The sequence below is a fragment of the Danio rerio genome, chromosome 3 (genome assembly GCF_049306965.1).
Source record: "Danio rerio strain Tuebingen ecotype United States chromosome 3, GRCz12tu, whole genome shotgun sequence".
In the NCBI taxonomy this organism is placed as follows: domain Eukaryota; kingdom Metazoa; phylum Chordata; class Actinopteri; order Cypriniformes; family Danionidae; genus Danio; species Danio rerio.
Genome location: NC_133178.1, coordinates 887,501 through 903,700, shown reverse-complemented (window position 1 = coordinate 903,700; position 16,200 = coordinate 887,501). Strand labels below are relative to the sequence as shown.

At 39.1% G+C, this 16,200-nt stretch overlaps 1 protein-coding gene across 2 annotated transcripts; it reads right to left on the bottom strand.

The window, feature by feature from the left end:
* Positions 1–290: 290 nt before the first annotated feature.
* On the bottom strand, positions 291–10,778 carry mhc1zfa (major histocompatibility complex class I ZFA). Of its 2 annotated transcripts, none has more exons than XM_073935465.1 (6): positions 9,927–10,351; positions 9,329–9,601; positions 8,955–9,242; positions 6,406–6,684; positions 5,370–5,486; positions 291–2,078 (listed from the first exon to the last, which is right to left on the bottom strand). In XM_073935465.1, the coding sequence occupies exons 2-6, from the start codon at positions 9,522–9,524 to the stop codon at positions 1,996–1,998; spliced, it is 963 nt and encodes a 320-aa protein (XP_073791566.1). In that variant the 5' UTR covers positions 9,525–9,601; positions 9,927–10,351; the 3' UTR covers positions 291–1,995.
* Positions 10,779–16,200: the final 5,422 nt, after the last annotated feature.

Sequence of the window (16,200 nt, the reverse complement as noted above, 5' to 3'; positions counted from 1 at the left end):
CTGGTCTTCTTTGTAGTTTAAAACATACACACACACACACACACACACACACACTTAACTGATGCTCAGTTTAATATATAATAATCACCTTCAGTTCAATAGCGGTGTCTCCACCTGTTGGAGAAACAGTGAAATGAATCTGAGAGTATCATAAATGATTTACATGAGGGATACAGCAGTTAAGCATACCAGTCATTACTAAACAGCACTGTTGTATAAGACTGAAAGCAAATAGCCGACCGGATGTACTTTATCCCACTTATGACAAACGTAAAACACAGACACAAATCATTGATCTGAGCTGTAATACTTTATTAAATCTTTACTTACACACTAAGACGACTCAAGACACCCGCTAAATGCAGCATGAGTTATAGACAGACAAGCATACTGTAAATATGTACCATAGTATATGGATGTGAATGTATTCACTGTGCTTTATTCAGCGGTTGTTATCAGGAAATAACATTGAAATGTTTCAACTGACCAATCAGAATCCAGGATGATTAGATTAGCTTAGAAAACATTCGTCATTTTTTGGTATGCTTTATTTGTAAAGCACAATGGTATTGAAGAAGTTTCCCCATAGAGGGATTAATGGAAAACAAGCACCACACCACAGTCTGACACAGCTACACATTACAAACAATGATCATAACAAACATCAAGAGGAACAAGCTGTGCTCTCTTTATACCACAGATTAACCAAAAGTGAACTGTTATTCCCCGATAATGAGCTTTCCACAATGTCTTCAGCCCGCTCATGTAACTTTAGCTCCTTTAAATGAACATTTACTCACTATCATTTACAATAATGATGATGTGGCGATCATTATACATCATCTCATATCATTTAGTGTTTAATTTAGCTTACATGACTGATAACTGAATATTAGTCAGGCAATGTCACGACTCCACCAACCAATCAATGTTTTACTCAGTCATTCACTTAGTGTTTATTTCAGAGGTCACCACAGTGGAATGAACCACCAACTATTCCAGCATGTTTCACACAGCGGATGGCCTTCCAGCCTTATCATTGATGAACATCAGTGTGTTTTTAGCAGAAAGAGAATCCAGACTGAGCTCCACACCAGGAGAGAGGTCAGTCAGATTTATTGGAAATGTTTTCCAGGACAGACGTAATGCTGAATGGAGAGGTACTGAAGTAGCTTGAAGATTTAAGTGCTTAGTATGCATTATGCTTAAATTGATTGTTGATGGTGTTTGGCTTGTTTTTTAGCCTATTTGCAAGCATTGTGAATATTACTGACTACTGCTGCTGCTCTTACACTCCTGCTAGAGCTCTCAATATTTACCATATGTAACTCATTCATTCATTAATTTGCTTTTCGGCTTACTCCCTTTATTAATCAGGGGTCGCCACGGCGGAATGAACCACCAACTTATCCAGCATATGTTTTACACAGCGGATGCCCTTCCGCTGCAACCCATTACTGGGAAACACCTATACACACTCATTCCCACACACACTCATACACTACGGCCAGTGTAGTAGATCAATTCCCCTATAGCGCATGTGTTTGGACGGTGGGGAAAACCGGAGCACCCTGTGGAAACCCACGTCAACACAGGGAGAACATGCAAACTCCACACAGAAATGAAAACTGATCCAGCTGAGGCTCAAACCAGCAACCTTCTTGCAGTGAGGCCACAGTGCTAACCAGTGCTTTTTTTGTGAAATCTGGACTTTACTAGAGCGGCTATGTTAAGCGGCTGTGACAGTCTACATTGTAAAGGTGCTATAGAAGTTCACATGAACTGAATTAACCATTGAGCCACCGTGCCACCCAAAGACACAGAAATCTCAGATTAATCCATCTAAATATGATCAGCAAGAACCAAATATATACATATAACCAACCCTATATCACTAACCCTATATATAAAAGCCTATAGACACCAAATACTGTATATAATGGATGAAGTAAAATAACACAATGTTGGTTTGATACTGACGGGTACCACAGTCTCTCAGTGATTATAATCCTCTGACTCTGAATCCGCTTGGATCTGGTATAACGGTGACTGTGATCCTGATAGTCTTTGCCTCAAATCTGAAAAACACACACACACACACGCACGCACGCACGCACGCACGCACACACACACACACACACACACACACACACACACACACACACGCACACACACACACAATGGTTTGTTAATGTAATTCATTACTGCCAGAAAAGTCAACTGATATTCAGGGGTGTGTTTTCAAAAACCATGGTTAGCCAACTAAGGTCGCAAGTTCTGTCGTTACATAGATAGTTAGCTGATTTGGCATTTCCCAAATTCATAGTTCCAAGGAACATTCGCAAACTGTGTCGCAAACTTGAGCACTTGCAACTACTGTACACCTCTGGAGCTGTGTTCTATTCCCACTTATGCCCCCTATGCCCTATTCATTTAGAACATTCTGACATTTAAACTGGGAATAATAAAAATAAAGCATTAGGCTCATCTCTCTCAGCTGTCATTTGCTTTCAGAGTATTTCTACAGTTCCGTTTTAGCGATCTTCATGTTTACAATTGTGCTCCCTTCGCAGTGCACTTTGAAAGCATGGATGTCATCTTGAACACAGCCTCATGGCGAAAGCTATCGGTGACCTGTTATTTAAAAGCGGAATTTATGTTACGTCTACAAAGCTTGTAAAAACAAAAAGCAATGTTAATGGTTTTTATAGTAGGTTATTAATCAAGTATATGTGCTGTATATGACATGGACCTGCTGGCTAGAACAGTTCTGCAGTGGTTAACAAGGTCAAATTGAAAAGGTAGACCTAAATAAATAAATAAATAAACAATATCCTACTTAATAATAATTATCATCATCATTAATATTAATATTAAAGCATGATTTTTTCATTTCCTAATAAATAATAAATATTAAATTTCATTAAATAAATCGCCTCATCATTATTTATTTATTTATATGATTTATAGATGAGAGTAGAGTACGTGTCAGCTTTTGTAAGTCATTTTATGTTTTAGATTTGGATATGTAATGTTCTCAATGTCTTTTAAATGTGTGTAAAACAATATAATCTGCACAAATAAATGATGTTTTTTATGTTATAACTAACATATAGTTCACAATTCACATGATGGGTTTGCGACAGAAATACAACGGGTTTTAGGAAACACTCGTCACTACATCGTTCATATTCCAATTGATGCAATCGTACTATGATAGTTCAGCTGCGAGTTACGTCGTTGTTTGGGAAACACAACCCAGTTTAATACAGAAGAATCACTTTTTGTTCAACCTTCAGTTTCAATAGCAGTGTCTCCACCTGCTGGAGAAACATTTGCAGCAGGGGAAAATAACGGAGTTTAGATGCTAATACCTCTCAATGCCATTTGATGAGTGCTGTGCGTGTATTTTCTAGAGATGAAGAAGTTCTATTCATTGCCTTTAAACTGAAATAACTTCACATAAACATAAAAATGCTCATTCTAGGAGAACATTAGAGGTTACTGCATATGAACTCTTCAATTACACCAAAAATGTTCAAGTCACAATAGAAGTGAGTGGTTACCCTTTTTAGTGGAACAGAGGTGTTTAAGCTCAAGCTCATTTATTTATAAGTGAAGTTTCATTTTTAAACTAATCTCGAGAGGACCACGTGCTCATGATTAACCTAGCTGGTCCACATTAGCCAATCATGATCCTCCAATCAGAGGATCCCAAGTCACTATATATATCCTCATTTCATTTCTACAACTATGTTCATCTGGAAGAACCCCCCTCCTCCCTTTTTTCCTCCTTTATGCAGAATGGGCGGCACGGTGGCCCAGTGCCTAGCACTGTTGCCTCACAGCAAGAATACCAATGGTGTCAGGTCCTCGCTGAGCCATCTGGTATTTCTGTGTGGAGTTTGCATGTTCTCCCCGTGTCCGCGTGGGTTTCCCTCGGGTTCCCCGGTCTCCTCCCACCATCCAAATGTGCTCTATATTATTAATAAAATAAGCCTAAATCTTTTTATAATGTCTTACTCTCAGGAAGTTCGCCTTGGCCTCAGTAGCGGAGGAGTTTCAGATCGACCTGAGCTCATACTCCCCTCGCCCTGCAAAAGGGGGGGGAGCCCTGGGCTCGAGGATCCCTTGAGCTCAGGGCTCTCTCCCGGGACAGCACGCCAAACAAGCAATGTATAAATCATGAGCTAAGTGTGAACTCTTGAAAGCACATTTAAAAACAAAAGTGCTGCACATCAGTCAAAGCAAAGTAAAAAGAGAGAATATAGAAACAGAGAAATGAGACAAGAGAAACGACTGAATAAATGTACAAATGAAAGGACTATTAAAATAATATTTAAAGGCCAAGATGAACAGCTACGTTTGAGGAGTGATTTAAATATAGATCGTGTTGGAGCCATTCTAATCTGAAGGAGCAAAGTTCCATAACCGAGGACCGCCACAGAGAAAGCTCTGTCCCCTCTGTGTTTCAGTCTAGACTGAGGAATTAACAGAAGATTTTGATCACTTGACCTAAGAGATCTCACAGGAATGCAATAATGCAGCAGCATTACACAAGTAAAAGCACTTTAAAATCTATTCTGAATTGGACGGGCAGCCAATGGAGGCCCCTTAGAGCAGGGGTTCCCAAACTTTTCAGCCCGCGACCCCAAAAAATATCATATCAGTGGCTCGCGAACCCCATTTTTCAAGGTGGTGTAAATATGTAAACGTTGCAGACACAACTATAGGCAAATATAAACATGAGCTTATTGACAACACAAAAATGCAACAGTCTATTAGCCATATAATGTTTTTTAAAGTCATTTATGGATTTAATTACATTTTGCTTTTAAAATTAAAGGCTGATGGCTGATTGTTATTTTTATGTTGTTGTTTCTTTAATGCAACTATTAACTATATTCTGTCGGTTATGAATAAAATATGGTAATTCTGATAGTTTAATAAAATTTATTTGAGTTTTGGATATCACCAAGCGACCCCTTGTCATTGTCCCGCGACCCCCCAGGGGGTCCCGACCCCTACTTTGAGAACCACTGCCTTAGAGGAGGGGTAATGTGGTCATAGAGCTGGGCGGAAAAACTAATTATATTGATAATTATTGAATATTTTAGTGATCCATTTAGGAATATTAGGACTTTTTTCTTTTTTTAACCACTTTATTTTAATTTATCAACATTACTAGGACAAATAGTTTTAATTAATTTTAATTAATCTGACCTCTTTATAATAAACTGGCTCAGTGACTACACCTCACAGGAAGTTGGTCGCTAGTTATAAAGATAAATATATGTGAATCAAACGTTGCTGTTAGGATGAGACAGATCTACCATCAAACTCTGCAGAAAACTGATCTGATCACTCACCAATGATCTTTTTCTTCAGTAAGACAAGCAGTAAAGCAACAACTCCCAGCATAAGCACAGCTCCAGCCACTACCCAGATCCAGTTTAGGTTTGGCAGGCAGTCCTTACATTTCCCATCTGTACAAATGCAAAAACATAAAAAATAGCTTCAAATAAAGATATCAGAGTGGAGCAGGTGAGGAAGTTCACAGTTAAAAAGTGAACAATCAAGTTGATACGGACCATCTTTATTTTTTAGGCTTTCTCTGAAGCTTTACTCCTTCATTTGCCCAAATTGAAGTATCAGTTTGCCAATAACGATATGGTCTGTATTTTTAATGGCCTAGATATATTGTAGCAGGTATATTGTAAAAAAAAACCCCACATGGTTGAGTACTGTGCCTTGAGGCACTCCACATTGAAACTCTTCACTGATATATCTTAAATTACAGCTTCAAACTCATGATGGACGGGAATGAATGTTGGTTTGTCAGTGCAGTTCATTTAAATGCACGATATGTTTTGGCCACTAGAGGGCATGCATTCATAACAAACAAAGGCATACTTTAATGACTGTGTGGAATTATGGGAGTTGTAGTCTTCGTCATGCTACTGGAGTCCTGCAGAAATCATTTTGATGGATGAATAAAGTATTAACACTAAATATCATGATAGTTTGAAGATGTGTTTGACCTCATTAGCATGAACACACACACACATGCTTTACCCCTCTAGTTAAAACTGCTGCATTTGAACATTCTAACATTGGCACAATGCATGTATGTAACTCACTTCTAGCTGTTTTTGAATTATGTTAATGTAAAAATCCTACAAATTGTATCTTTAATACTAACATAATATTCAAGGATTTCCAGGAGAATGTCATATCAATCACTAGTATTGAATGCAGCACTGATGGCCAGTGGAGATTTATTAATATTTATTTTAAAATATAAGAACTTTGATAGATTTGTGATGTTAGTAACTAAGAAAACATTTGATTAGTGCCTGAAAAGAGACTATTTCTGTCTAAGCATGCTGTAACTGCTTTAATTACCCCATCTGGCAATAACCGGCCCTTTTAAGGTCCTGTGGGTCATGTAGCAATCATATTCGTCCGTTTCATCCTGCTCGATCTCCACACTCTTCCTCAGCTGGAAGGTTTGATCATGGTTTGGTCGAACTCCTGTAGATTCAGTTTTTTTTTCAGGCAGTCGATTTCTCCTAATGACCAACATCGTGTCTTTGGAGTAGAAGCCAGTGGCCAGACAGGTGAGTTTCAGCTTGGTTTTATCACTGATGGACTTCACTGCAAACACATGAACTTCTGGAGGAGCTGAAAACACAAGAACCAGATCATCAGCCTGCTTCATCTGATGCAGATCTGTCAGCAAATTAATCAGTGACAGTTGGCTAGATATACACACTGCATTTCTGTTGATTTGACATATTTAGAAATGACATTTGCACCATTTTTTAACAAACTGAGTGTACCTAAAAAAGTCAAATACTTTAACTGCTAAAGCAAGTCATTCATTCATTCATTTTCTTCTACTTATCTGGGGCCGGGTTGCGGGGGCAGCAGATCCCGAGGCAGTCCGAGGTCAGCCAAGAGACATAGTCCCTTCAGCGTGTCCTGGGTCTTTCCCGAGGCCTCCTCCAAGTGGGAAATGCCTGAAACACTTCCCTAGATAGGCATCCAAAATAGATGCCCAAGCCACCTCAGCTGACTTCTCTTGATGTGGAGGAGCAGCAGCTCTACTCCAAGCTCCTCCCGGGTAACAAAGCTCCTCACCCTATCCATAAGGGTGCTCCCTGCCACCTTGCAAAGGAAACTCATTTCAGGTGCTTGTATTCGAGATCTTGAGAGTTGAAAATCCCTCTGACTTGAGGTTTAGCCAGACGTTCCCAGAGGACCCTCACAATATGTTTGGGTCTACCAGGTCTGTCCAGCGGATCAGTTGACAGCTCAGCCTCTCTCTTTACCTGAGTGTCCAAGACATATGGTCGGAGATCAGATGAAGCAACCACAAAGTCGATCATCATCCTCTACCCTAGGGTGTCCTGGTGCCATGTGCCACACCCTTAGGCTTGAACATGTTTATTATGGACAAACTGTGATTAGCACAGAAGTCCAAGAGAACACCACTCGGATTCAGATCATGGAGGCCGTTCCTCCCAATCACGCCTCTCCAGGTATCATGGTCATTACCCACGTGGGCATTGAATTGTCCCAGTAGAACAAAGGAGTCCTCAGTCTGAGCACCTTCCAGCACTCCTCCCATGGACGCCGGGTACTCGGCACTAGTGTTTATCCCAAAGGTGCAGGGGAGCAATATTCTCATTCACCGGGGAAAACTCCAACACATGGCAGCTGAGTTGGGGAGCTGTAAGGAATCCCACACCAGCCTGCTGCCTCTCACCGTGGGGAACTCCAGAGTAGAAGAAAGTCCAGCCCTTCTCAAGACGTTAAGTTTTAGAGCCCCAGCTGTGCGTGGAGGTGAGCCCGACTATCTCTAGTAGGTACTGTTTAACCTCCTGTACAAGCTCAGTCTCCTTCCCTTGGTAAAGTCTAGATTGGATCCGCGGCTGGCCAGAAGTGTGATATGTACATCAATCATAGTAGCATTTTTTATATTATTTATATATACATATCCTATTATAAATATTTAATATTGTTACAGCACTGTGACGGTTGGGCTTAGGGTTGGGGTGGGGATAGGCAATAATAAAATACAATAAATAGGAAATTTAATAAATATTAAAAATAATTCTCGTTAACTTCAGGTCACAACCATATCTGATCTAGCAAAAACCCCTTCTCTCCTAGTGAGGTGACATTCCATGTCCCAACAGCCAATTTCTGTGCCTGAAGATCAGTTTGTTTGGTCTTGACCTTCGACCACCACCCATTCCACAATGCACCGGCCCCATGGTCCACAGTCACTCCTTCAGGCTGAGCATGGCCAGAATCCATGGGATAAAACCAGGCCATCAGGGACTCACATAAGAGCTCCAAGCCCAGACCTGGCTGCGCCATACAGAGCGACGGTCCTTGATGCTTTTGAACTCTAAGAGGTTTTTGAACTGCACTTAGTCTGACCTGTTACCTAAGACCTTTTTGCCTTGGGAGACACTACCAGGCGCATTAGCCCCTGACAACATAGCTCTTAGGATGACTCAGGCACACAAACCCCTCCACCATGATAAGATAACGAAAGTGGAATATTTAATACTTTATGCCACTAGATGGCATGTGAGTGAATTGTAATTTATAATCTTAATACCCAAATTTATAATAACGTTCAGTTATTTAAGCATTCATTACCTTAGAAACCCTAGACATAGAGAAGGTTCCTTGATGAGACTATGTCCTGTTGTGTGGTCTATGCTAAATATTAAAACAAATTTTTTTTTTTTAAATTGCACTTTCACCAATTTGACCCCTTAGAAATTTGACTCCTTTAAGCTTTATCTACAACTGCCACACTTGCTGATATGGGGGGTTTTATAGTGAATTTGATGTTTTTTCAGTAATCATGTATGCAATTAATACAAGAAGAGATACTGTACGTCACTGACCCAAACACAAGCACATTTACTCACAGCCATTTCTGAGCTCTTCATTTGCATACTCTCTGAATTTGTTGAGCCAGTCCACACACTCTTTCTCCAGGTAGCCTTTGGTGTATTGGTTCAGGATGGGCACACTGTCCCATTTTCTCTTGGTTGGCAGCGCTTCTTCCACTGGGGCGACCCACTGAGACTCTGCCTCATCAAAAGCCAGGAAGTTTTCTCCATCATAGCCATACTCGTCAATGCCTTTGGAAAATTTCACTTCACTTCCTTTTATTTCCACTTCACAGCCGTGTCTCCACTGAAGAACGTGAAGATCTGAAATGGAGAGAAGACAAATATCTTTGCTACACGACGGTAATAATGATCATAATGCTGCTTGTATGTGTTTGAGTGTTGCTCACCTAATCTATTGTGTCTCATGCGGTCCATCAGTATGTGGACGTTCACATTAAACCACTGTTCTTTGCTCTTTCTCGACTGAGTGCCTTTCTCCCAGTAATCCTCCTGCATTTTCTCCTTCATCCACTGCTGTTTGGGAATCTTTCTCTGCTCTCTGCTGTTATAAGAGTCAATCTGTCTGTCATCTAACAGACCCATAGCAGAGAACTCATAGATGCCCGGCAGATCCACAGGTCTAGACAAACCCGTGTAGATGTAATACAAAGAGTGCTTCTCTGAAAATTAAGAGCAGAACAAAAATATCCACTAAATTACTATAGACTTAAATCAGATATGAATGTACGTTCATCTGAGAGCTGAAGAATTTATGTTTTCTCAGAAACAACAGACAAACTCCCAAAGCCAAGAGAAATATCCTGAGGTAAAGTTGATTACAGTCAGGCATTCTCCTTAATAAGATAATTTCAGAAAAGTATTATTTGCACATTCTGAATCGGGAAATCATATTAGCCGCCAACGACTGTCACTGTACAGCATGGCTCAAGGTCAATTAAATAGCGCTAATGTTGTTTTGAAGCTGATTTCACACCCAATACTCACAGTGGAGCGGTAAACAACTCTACCTCCTTTAATCGATCCTTATCAAACAAGTCCATCGACGTAATACACTTTTGTCAGAGTATTTTTTATTTTGTACTTCAGTTTTTGGACAAATCATTACAGGTTGATGAAACAAACTGTTTAAACGTGAACGGGCTTCATTCACACGGACTTTTAATTTTCAGTCAGGTAGCCGCAGGGCTTCCGGTGAACTTTCTATTACAAAACTATCACGTTTAAGATCTGATTTCTTTAAAAATCAGCGATCTTCACTGCCTGTTAGATATACGATATAAAGTGGGTCTCAGATCAGACAAGAAGCCCTGCATTAAATCCCATTTCCCCCCGCCATGTCTTTAAAATATGACACTTTATTTTAACACAGTATTGTCAATGGATTTTCTGAGCTAGCCTGTTGCTATACTGACGGCGCTAGCGGTTACGACAGTCCTTCATCTCGTTTTATACTTAAACAACTAAATGAATGCTTAAATCTATTTAACTGAATGTATTGTTATACAATACAACATCGATGCTGTAAAAACAACCTTGCGAAAGTTAAAGTAGTTATAGAAAATGGCTAGAAAAACTCTAGCTGTGCACAGAGCCGAATAACCATTCGAGTATGTAATCTGCCAATGTAAACATGCGTTAATATTTTATGTACTACGTCTGTAATTCGAGCATTTTTAGTTTCTATAGTGTCTCTAAAATGGCAGTAAGAAAGCTGCTTTCATTTTCATTCTTTAATAAACGCATTAAAGTTCATCATTTACCTGCTCGACATAAAGGTAAAGCCCCATAAAGAAGAAAAACACAAAGCAAAGTCAAAACCTTGACGTCCATAATCATCAGAAAAGCCTTGTGTTGATTTCACTGATGTCTACTGTTCCAGACTCAACATTACACTGGCTGAAGCGTCTAGTGTTTGTAAAACGTCTTTCTCTCTCTCTACCTAACCTCCAGTTTAGAGCAATTCACGCCCCCTGCGCAAAGAAAAACAGGTGTTACACAATACGGGATGGGTTTTGTCCCGTATCGTTTTTTGTAAATGTAGCTTTTCATCCAAATCATCCCACACGCATATTATGTAGAGGCCTCGTTTACTGCTTTTGATTGGGTAATACCTGACGTCATCGTTAGTTTGATTGGTCTTTGTCCAGTAAGGAGGGCGGGTCTTTTAAGCGGAGTCTGTCAAGTCTTGACAGAGAGTAAAGGCAGCTTCTCCAGGTAACCCCCCCGCGTTTAAACGCGAGCGACTGCTAAAGTACTGCAGAGAGTGGGAGGAAACAGATAGAAATTATTATTAAGCCAACTGCACGATTTGTCGGAGAGCATTCTCTGAGTCTGTGGCTCTGGCAGACATGTGACAACATGCCTCCGGAGAGCAGCATTCCCGCAATGACAGAGCTCACAAACAATCAAAGCGCAGTCAGACAGTTCTTCATACCCAAATCTCTCCCGAAGCAGACATGGTAATGACAGTGTAATCATTATTAACAATATTTAAGTTCATTGCTTAATAATGGTAAAAATGTGACTTAGTCTGTGAAAATCTCGCTGGAGTCTTCTTCTTTTGTAATTTACTGTTTTCTTCATGAAATAAAGAGCAGTCTGTGAAAATAATAATAATAAATGTATTTAATATTAGCTGAGTAAAACCATGTCAACAACTGAAATCACATGGCTACAGTCAAACTTGATCTCAGCATTGGATGTGGCCTGGTTTTCACACACTGGGTCACATGTTGTAATGTGTAAAAATTCTGTAAACACAATGTAAGTGGATCATAACCCAGTGTAATGTTATGATTTGTTTGTTAAGGTTAAGTCAGGCACATAAGCATTAATTTATTACATGAAGCATTGCATTTAAAACATAAATAAACACCATAATGCCCATGTAAAGAAAATAAACTAGTAAATTGCAACTTTCCATATTTTTAAATTAGAAATAGGCTATTTGGCTACTTTACTAGCTAATGTTTGTCTCTAGTTTATGTTTGTGCTGTTTCCATGTTTGGATAGGTCTTACTGCAAATATTTGAGCCCACATCTGTTATCAATACCCTTTAAAATTAGCTTCATTAGTGCTTTCTCCTCTGAGTTAACTGAGTTAATGCAGTTCTAACACACTATTAAACAACATCTGCTATATCAGTGCTGCAGAGCTGTAATAGAGAGAGACTGACTGCATCGGTTTACACAGATTTCAATAAAGTTTCTTTTAATGTCCAAATGTTCACACTTTCCTGAAAACATATTTTAAGTTGTGATTTACCACCACTGGCATGCTATTGGGCCTGTGATCGGGGATGTGGCCACCGCTGCAGTATGCGTCCATTATTTTTTTGTATTAAAAGTGGTAACCCTAATACCCTCACAGTAATAAAAAAACTTGATGAATTTGTATGGGTGTTTTCCAGAACTGGGTTGCAGCTGGAAGGGCATCTGCTGTGTAAAACATATGCTGGAATAGTTGGCGGTTCATCCCCCTGTGGCGACCCCTGATGAATAAAGGGACTAAGCTGAAGGAAAATGAAAGAATGAAAACTGCCTACACTTCTGACGTGCAGCTCCTGTTGTCACTGAAAAAAAAAATGTCTGCAAAATTGTTGCAAACAATTTATTTGTGTTGAATTTAAACAAACAAATTAAACTTAGTGATGTTCAACTTAATGTATTTGTTTAAATTCAACAAACAAATTGTTTACAACCCCTTAACTTAAAAAAATTAAGTAAATTCAAGGAATCGTCTTTGAATATTTTTTTTCAGTGTAGTTCACCTCTGCTTTTCTAGATGTTGTCTGTCTCTCCATACAGTATCTTGCAGAATACCTACTAAAGGCAAAGACTGAAGACATCAGTTATTAGGAATATCGTGTTTAAAACGTGTTAAAACACATATGTAAACTGCACTTGGGAAACATGTCAATGAAATATTCACAGGAGGGTTATTTTACAGCTATTTTACCATACTTTAATACCTCATTCATACATTTAGCGTGATTTCGCGATGAATCTTTCCAGTGCTTTCCTAGCAGCAATTTCCCAGGACGAACTGACTGTAAGCGAGCTACTTTCACTTTCGGTTTTTGTGTTAAAGATAAAGCTGATGATTTATCTGCTCGAAATGAAGGCAAAGTCACATGAAGGAGATGAACAGAAAGCAGAGCGAAGCTTTTGTTGAAATTCGTGGCTGTAAATGTCAACCCCTCGTGTGGATAATGTACAGTTCTTTACAAACTGAAAGCGGCCGCCCGACTTCTTTTGCTTATTGGAGGTTGGCAAACAGCTTTCGGGAGCACCACCGCCACCCACTGGCCTGGAGACTGAACCAAAGATCTAGAGCTCTATTTATATTAAAAACTCGTATTATATTTAGTATATTTTCTAAGTGTTATGCGTTTCTGTTCCTTATTATCTCTAGTTTTTTTCAAGAACATCACTTATATTTGCTATCTTTAATGCAATGCAAGAAATACGAGATGGAGAGAAGGATGTTAAAGCATGATCTACTCTCCTCCATCATTGTGCTTTTTCCAATCCAGTATAAAGACCTATTTGATCCTGTGTGCCCACTTATTCTTGTAACATCCCTTACCTCTTTTCTATCCGCTTGTTAAGTGGTGACGTGTTTGTGGCGTATGTAATACTGTTTCCGGCTCCAAGCCGCCACTCACTTGAGTGGAGAAATCATTCGTTCATGGTCACTTTTTATTAATATCGCACATTAAAGTTAATTTTATATAAAGTCATAGTGTACACAACAATCTCTGGGCTTGCTGCATAACAAATACCAAAGATTTAACAATTTATAAAACAATGAATCACTTTCTGGCCATCGGATATTAGGCATGGACATATATATTGTGATCGTGACTTTGGAAAGTATTAAATCGCTTTGTAAACGTTTATTATTACCATTTCATGAGTCTCCCCATTCAGTTGAATAGAGCGCTTGGACCCGGAAGCTGCTCCGCTTGACGTCACACTTAACAAGCGGATAGGGCAGTGGTGCTCAACCCTGTTCCTGGAGATTTACCTTCCAACAGAGTTCAGCTCCAACCCTGATCAAACACACCTGAACCAATTAACCAGGATCTGAACAGCACTGGATAAATACAGGCAGGTGTAATTATCACAAATTTTCTAAGGTACTGTTATTAAAACAGAAAATTTGGATTGGTAAGTCTTCATTTAATTGTCTTTTCAAACCAATACCTCTTAATTTTAGTCTTCTGCAGGCATTAATCAAGATAAAAATTGAAGGCGGATTTTTATTTTCTTCAGTGAGTCTTATGTTTAATTACTTAATACCAATAACATTTACAGTGATTCTGAATATTAAGGAATAAACCTCAGTGTGTCACCTTTCAAAAGAGACCAAAACCATGCATATATTAAAATTGTTCAAACATAGCATGCAATTTACTTTGGGTATGCAGTTTTTTTTTTTTGGTATTTAAGCAAATTTTACAGGAACACTGAGGGGTTAATATGGGTTGCAACTGAAATCAGCAGGAAGGTACAGCTCCAGGAACAGGGTTGAGCACCCCTGCTATAGGGTATGTGTGGAAGTATGTTAAAGGACTTTTAATTTGCCAGTAATCTGGGTTAAGCGCTTACAGTGAACTGTATGCCATTGCGAAATTGGCGCGTTTAAGGTCTGTTTTGTCTAAAAAAGAAAGGGCGGCACAGTGACTCAGTGGTTAGCACTATGGCTTCAGAGCTAAAAGGCAGCTGGTTCGAGCCTCAGCTGGGTCAGTTGGTGTTACTGTGTGGAGTTGGCGTGGGTTTCCTCCGAGTGCTCTGGTTTCCCCCACAGCCCGAACACATGCGCTATAAGAGAATAAGCTGAAGTTGAAGTTAAAATTTTTTAAGACACACTGATAGAAATGACTGTTTGGTGTAGTAAAATCTAATAAATTTACTCACAATTTATAACTTGCAATATTAAATGTGAAGTATAACTAGAAATTTCCAGGTAAATATTTAATATTTACACATTTACTTGATGTTATTTGTGAAATGAGTGGAAAATATTAATATTCATTCAGTTTTGATGTTTAAATATTTTCTAATGGTAGCAAAGCCAGCAATATTACGTCAATTTTAATTATAGATATGTCATAATGGATGTGCAGATGCCAGGATTAAGAGGAGAATGTTTAGAAATAGCTTAAATAAAGTAAAATAGCACATTTCATATCAGTGGAAATGTGTCTTCATTAAACTGAGTTACACAAAATGTACTAATTCTTAGCTAATGAGATTTATTTACACTGATAAAAGCAATGTTCCCGCTGCTAAAACAACACCTTGACTTTACTTGATTAACTTAAGTAGATATAGACTCAAAATTAAAGACATTCAATTAAATTTTACTTAATGTTTAACCTTGCACTTTGAAATTAATTAAGTAAATTGTGCCTGATATATGACAGTAACATGTACTGGAAATCTGTTTGTGCAAACTGTTACGAGGATTTGTTGAGAGTTATTTTTTTCTGTGTAAGTGGTTGCAAGCAGTGTATATGGGCTGAATTTATTCATTCATTCATTCATGTTCCCTCGACTTAGTACTTTATTTATCAGAGGTCACCACAGCGGAATGAACCGGCGGCAACTATTCCAGCATATGTTTTACACAGTGGATGCCCTTACAGGTGCAACCCAGTACTGGGAATCACCCATACACACTCATTCACACACACACAATCATACACTATGGCCAGTTTAATTGATCAGTTCCCCTATAGCGCATTTGTTTGGACTGTGGGGGAAACTGGAGCACCCGGAGGGAACCCACGCCAACACAGGGAGAACATGCAAACTCCACACAGAAACATCAACTGACCCAGCCGGGACTCAAACCAGCAACCTTCTTACTGTGAGGCCACAGTGCCACCCCTAGGCTGAATTTACACAAGTTACTATTAAGCATGACTAATTTTAATTTGTTTAAATTCACCTCATATCAATTGTTTTAGACTTTAATAATGTAGTAAATGCACAGGTTTGTATTTTCAGTGCAGCCCAGATCTTACTAGTGGACTGTTTTAAGCAGATAATCTCCCTTTACTCTCTCTGTTCCTCTGATTGTGCCACATTTTCTTGAGTTGGCTGTTTAACCATCACCTCAGCTTCTGACTCACTAATATTAATCTGTGTTTGTACATTTTTCTTCTTCAATGCGTTCTTTGCTGCATACTTCTGCTTCTCCATTGGTGTCCAGTACAGTCAGCTGTGGACAATCATTGCAGTATGTATG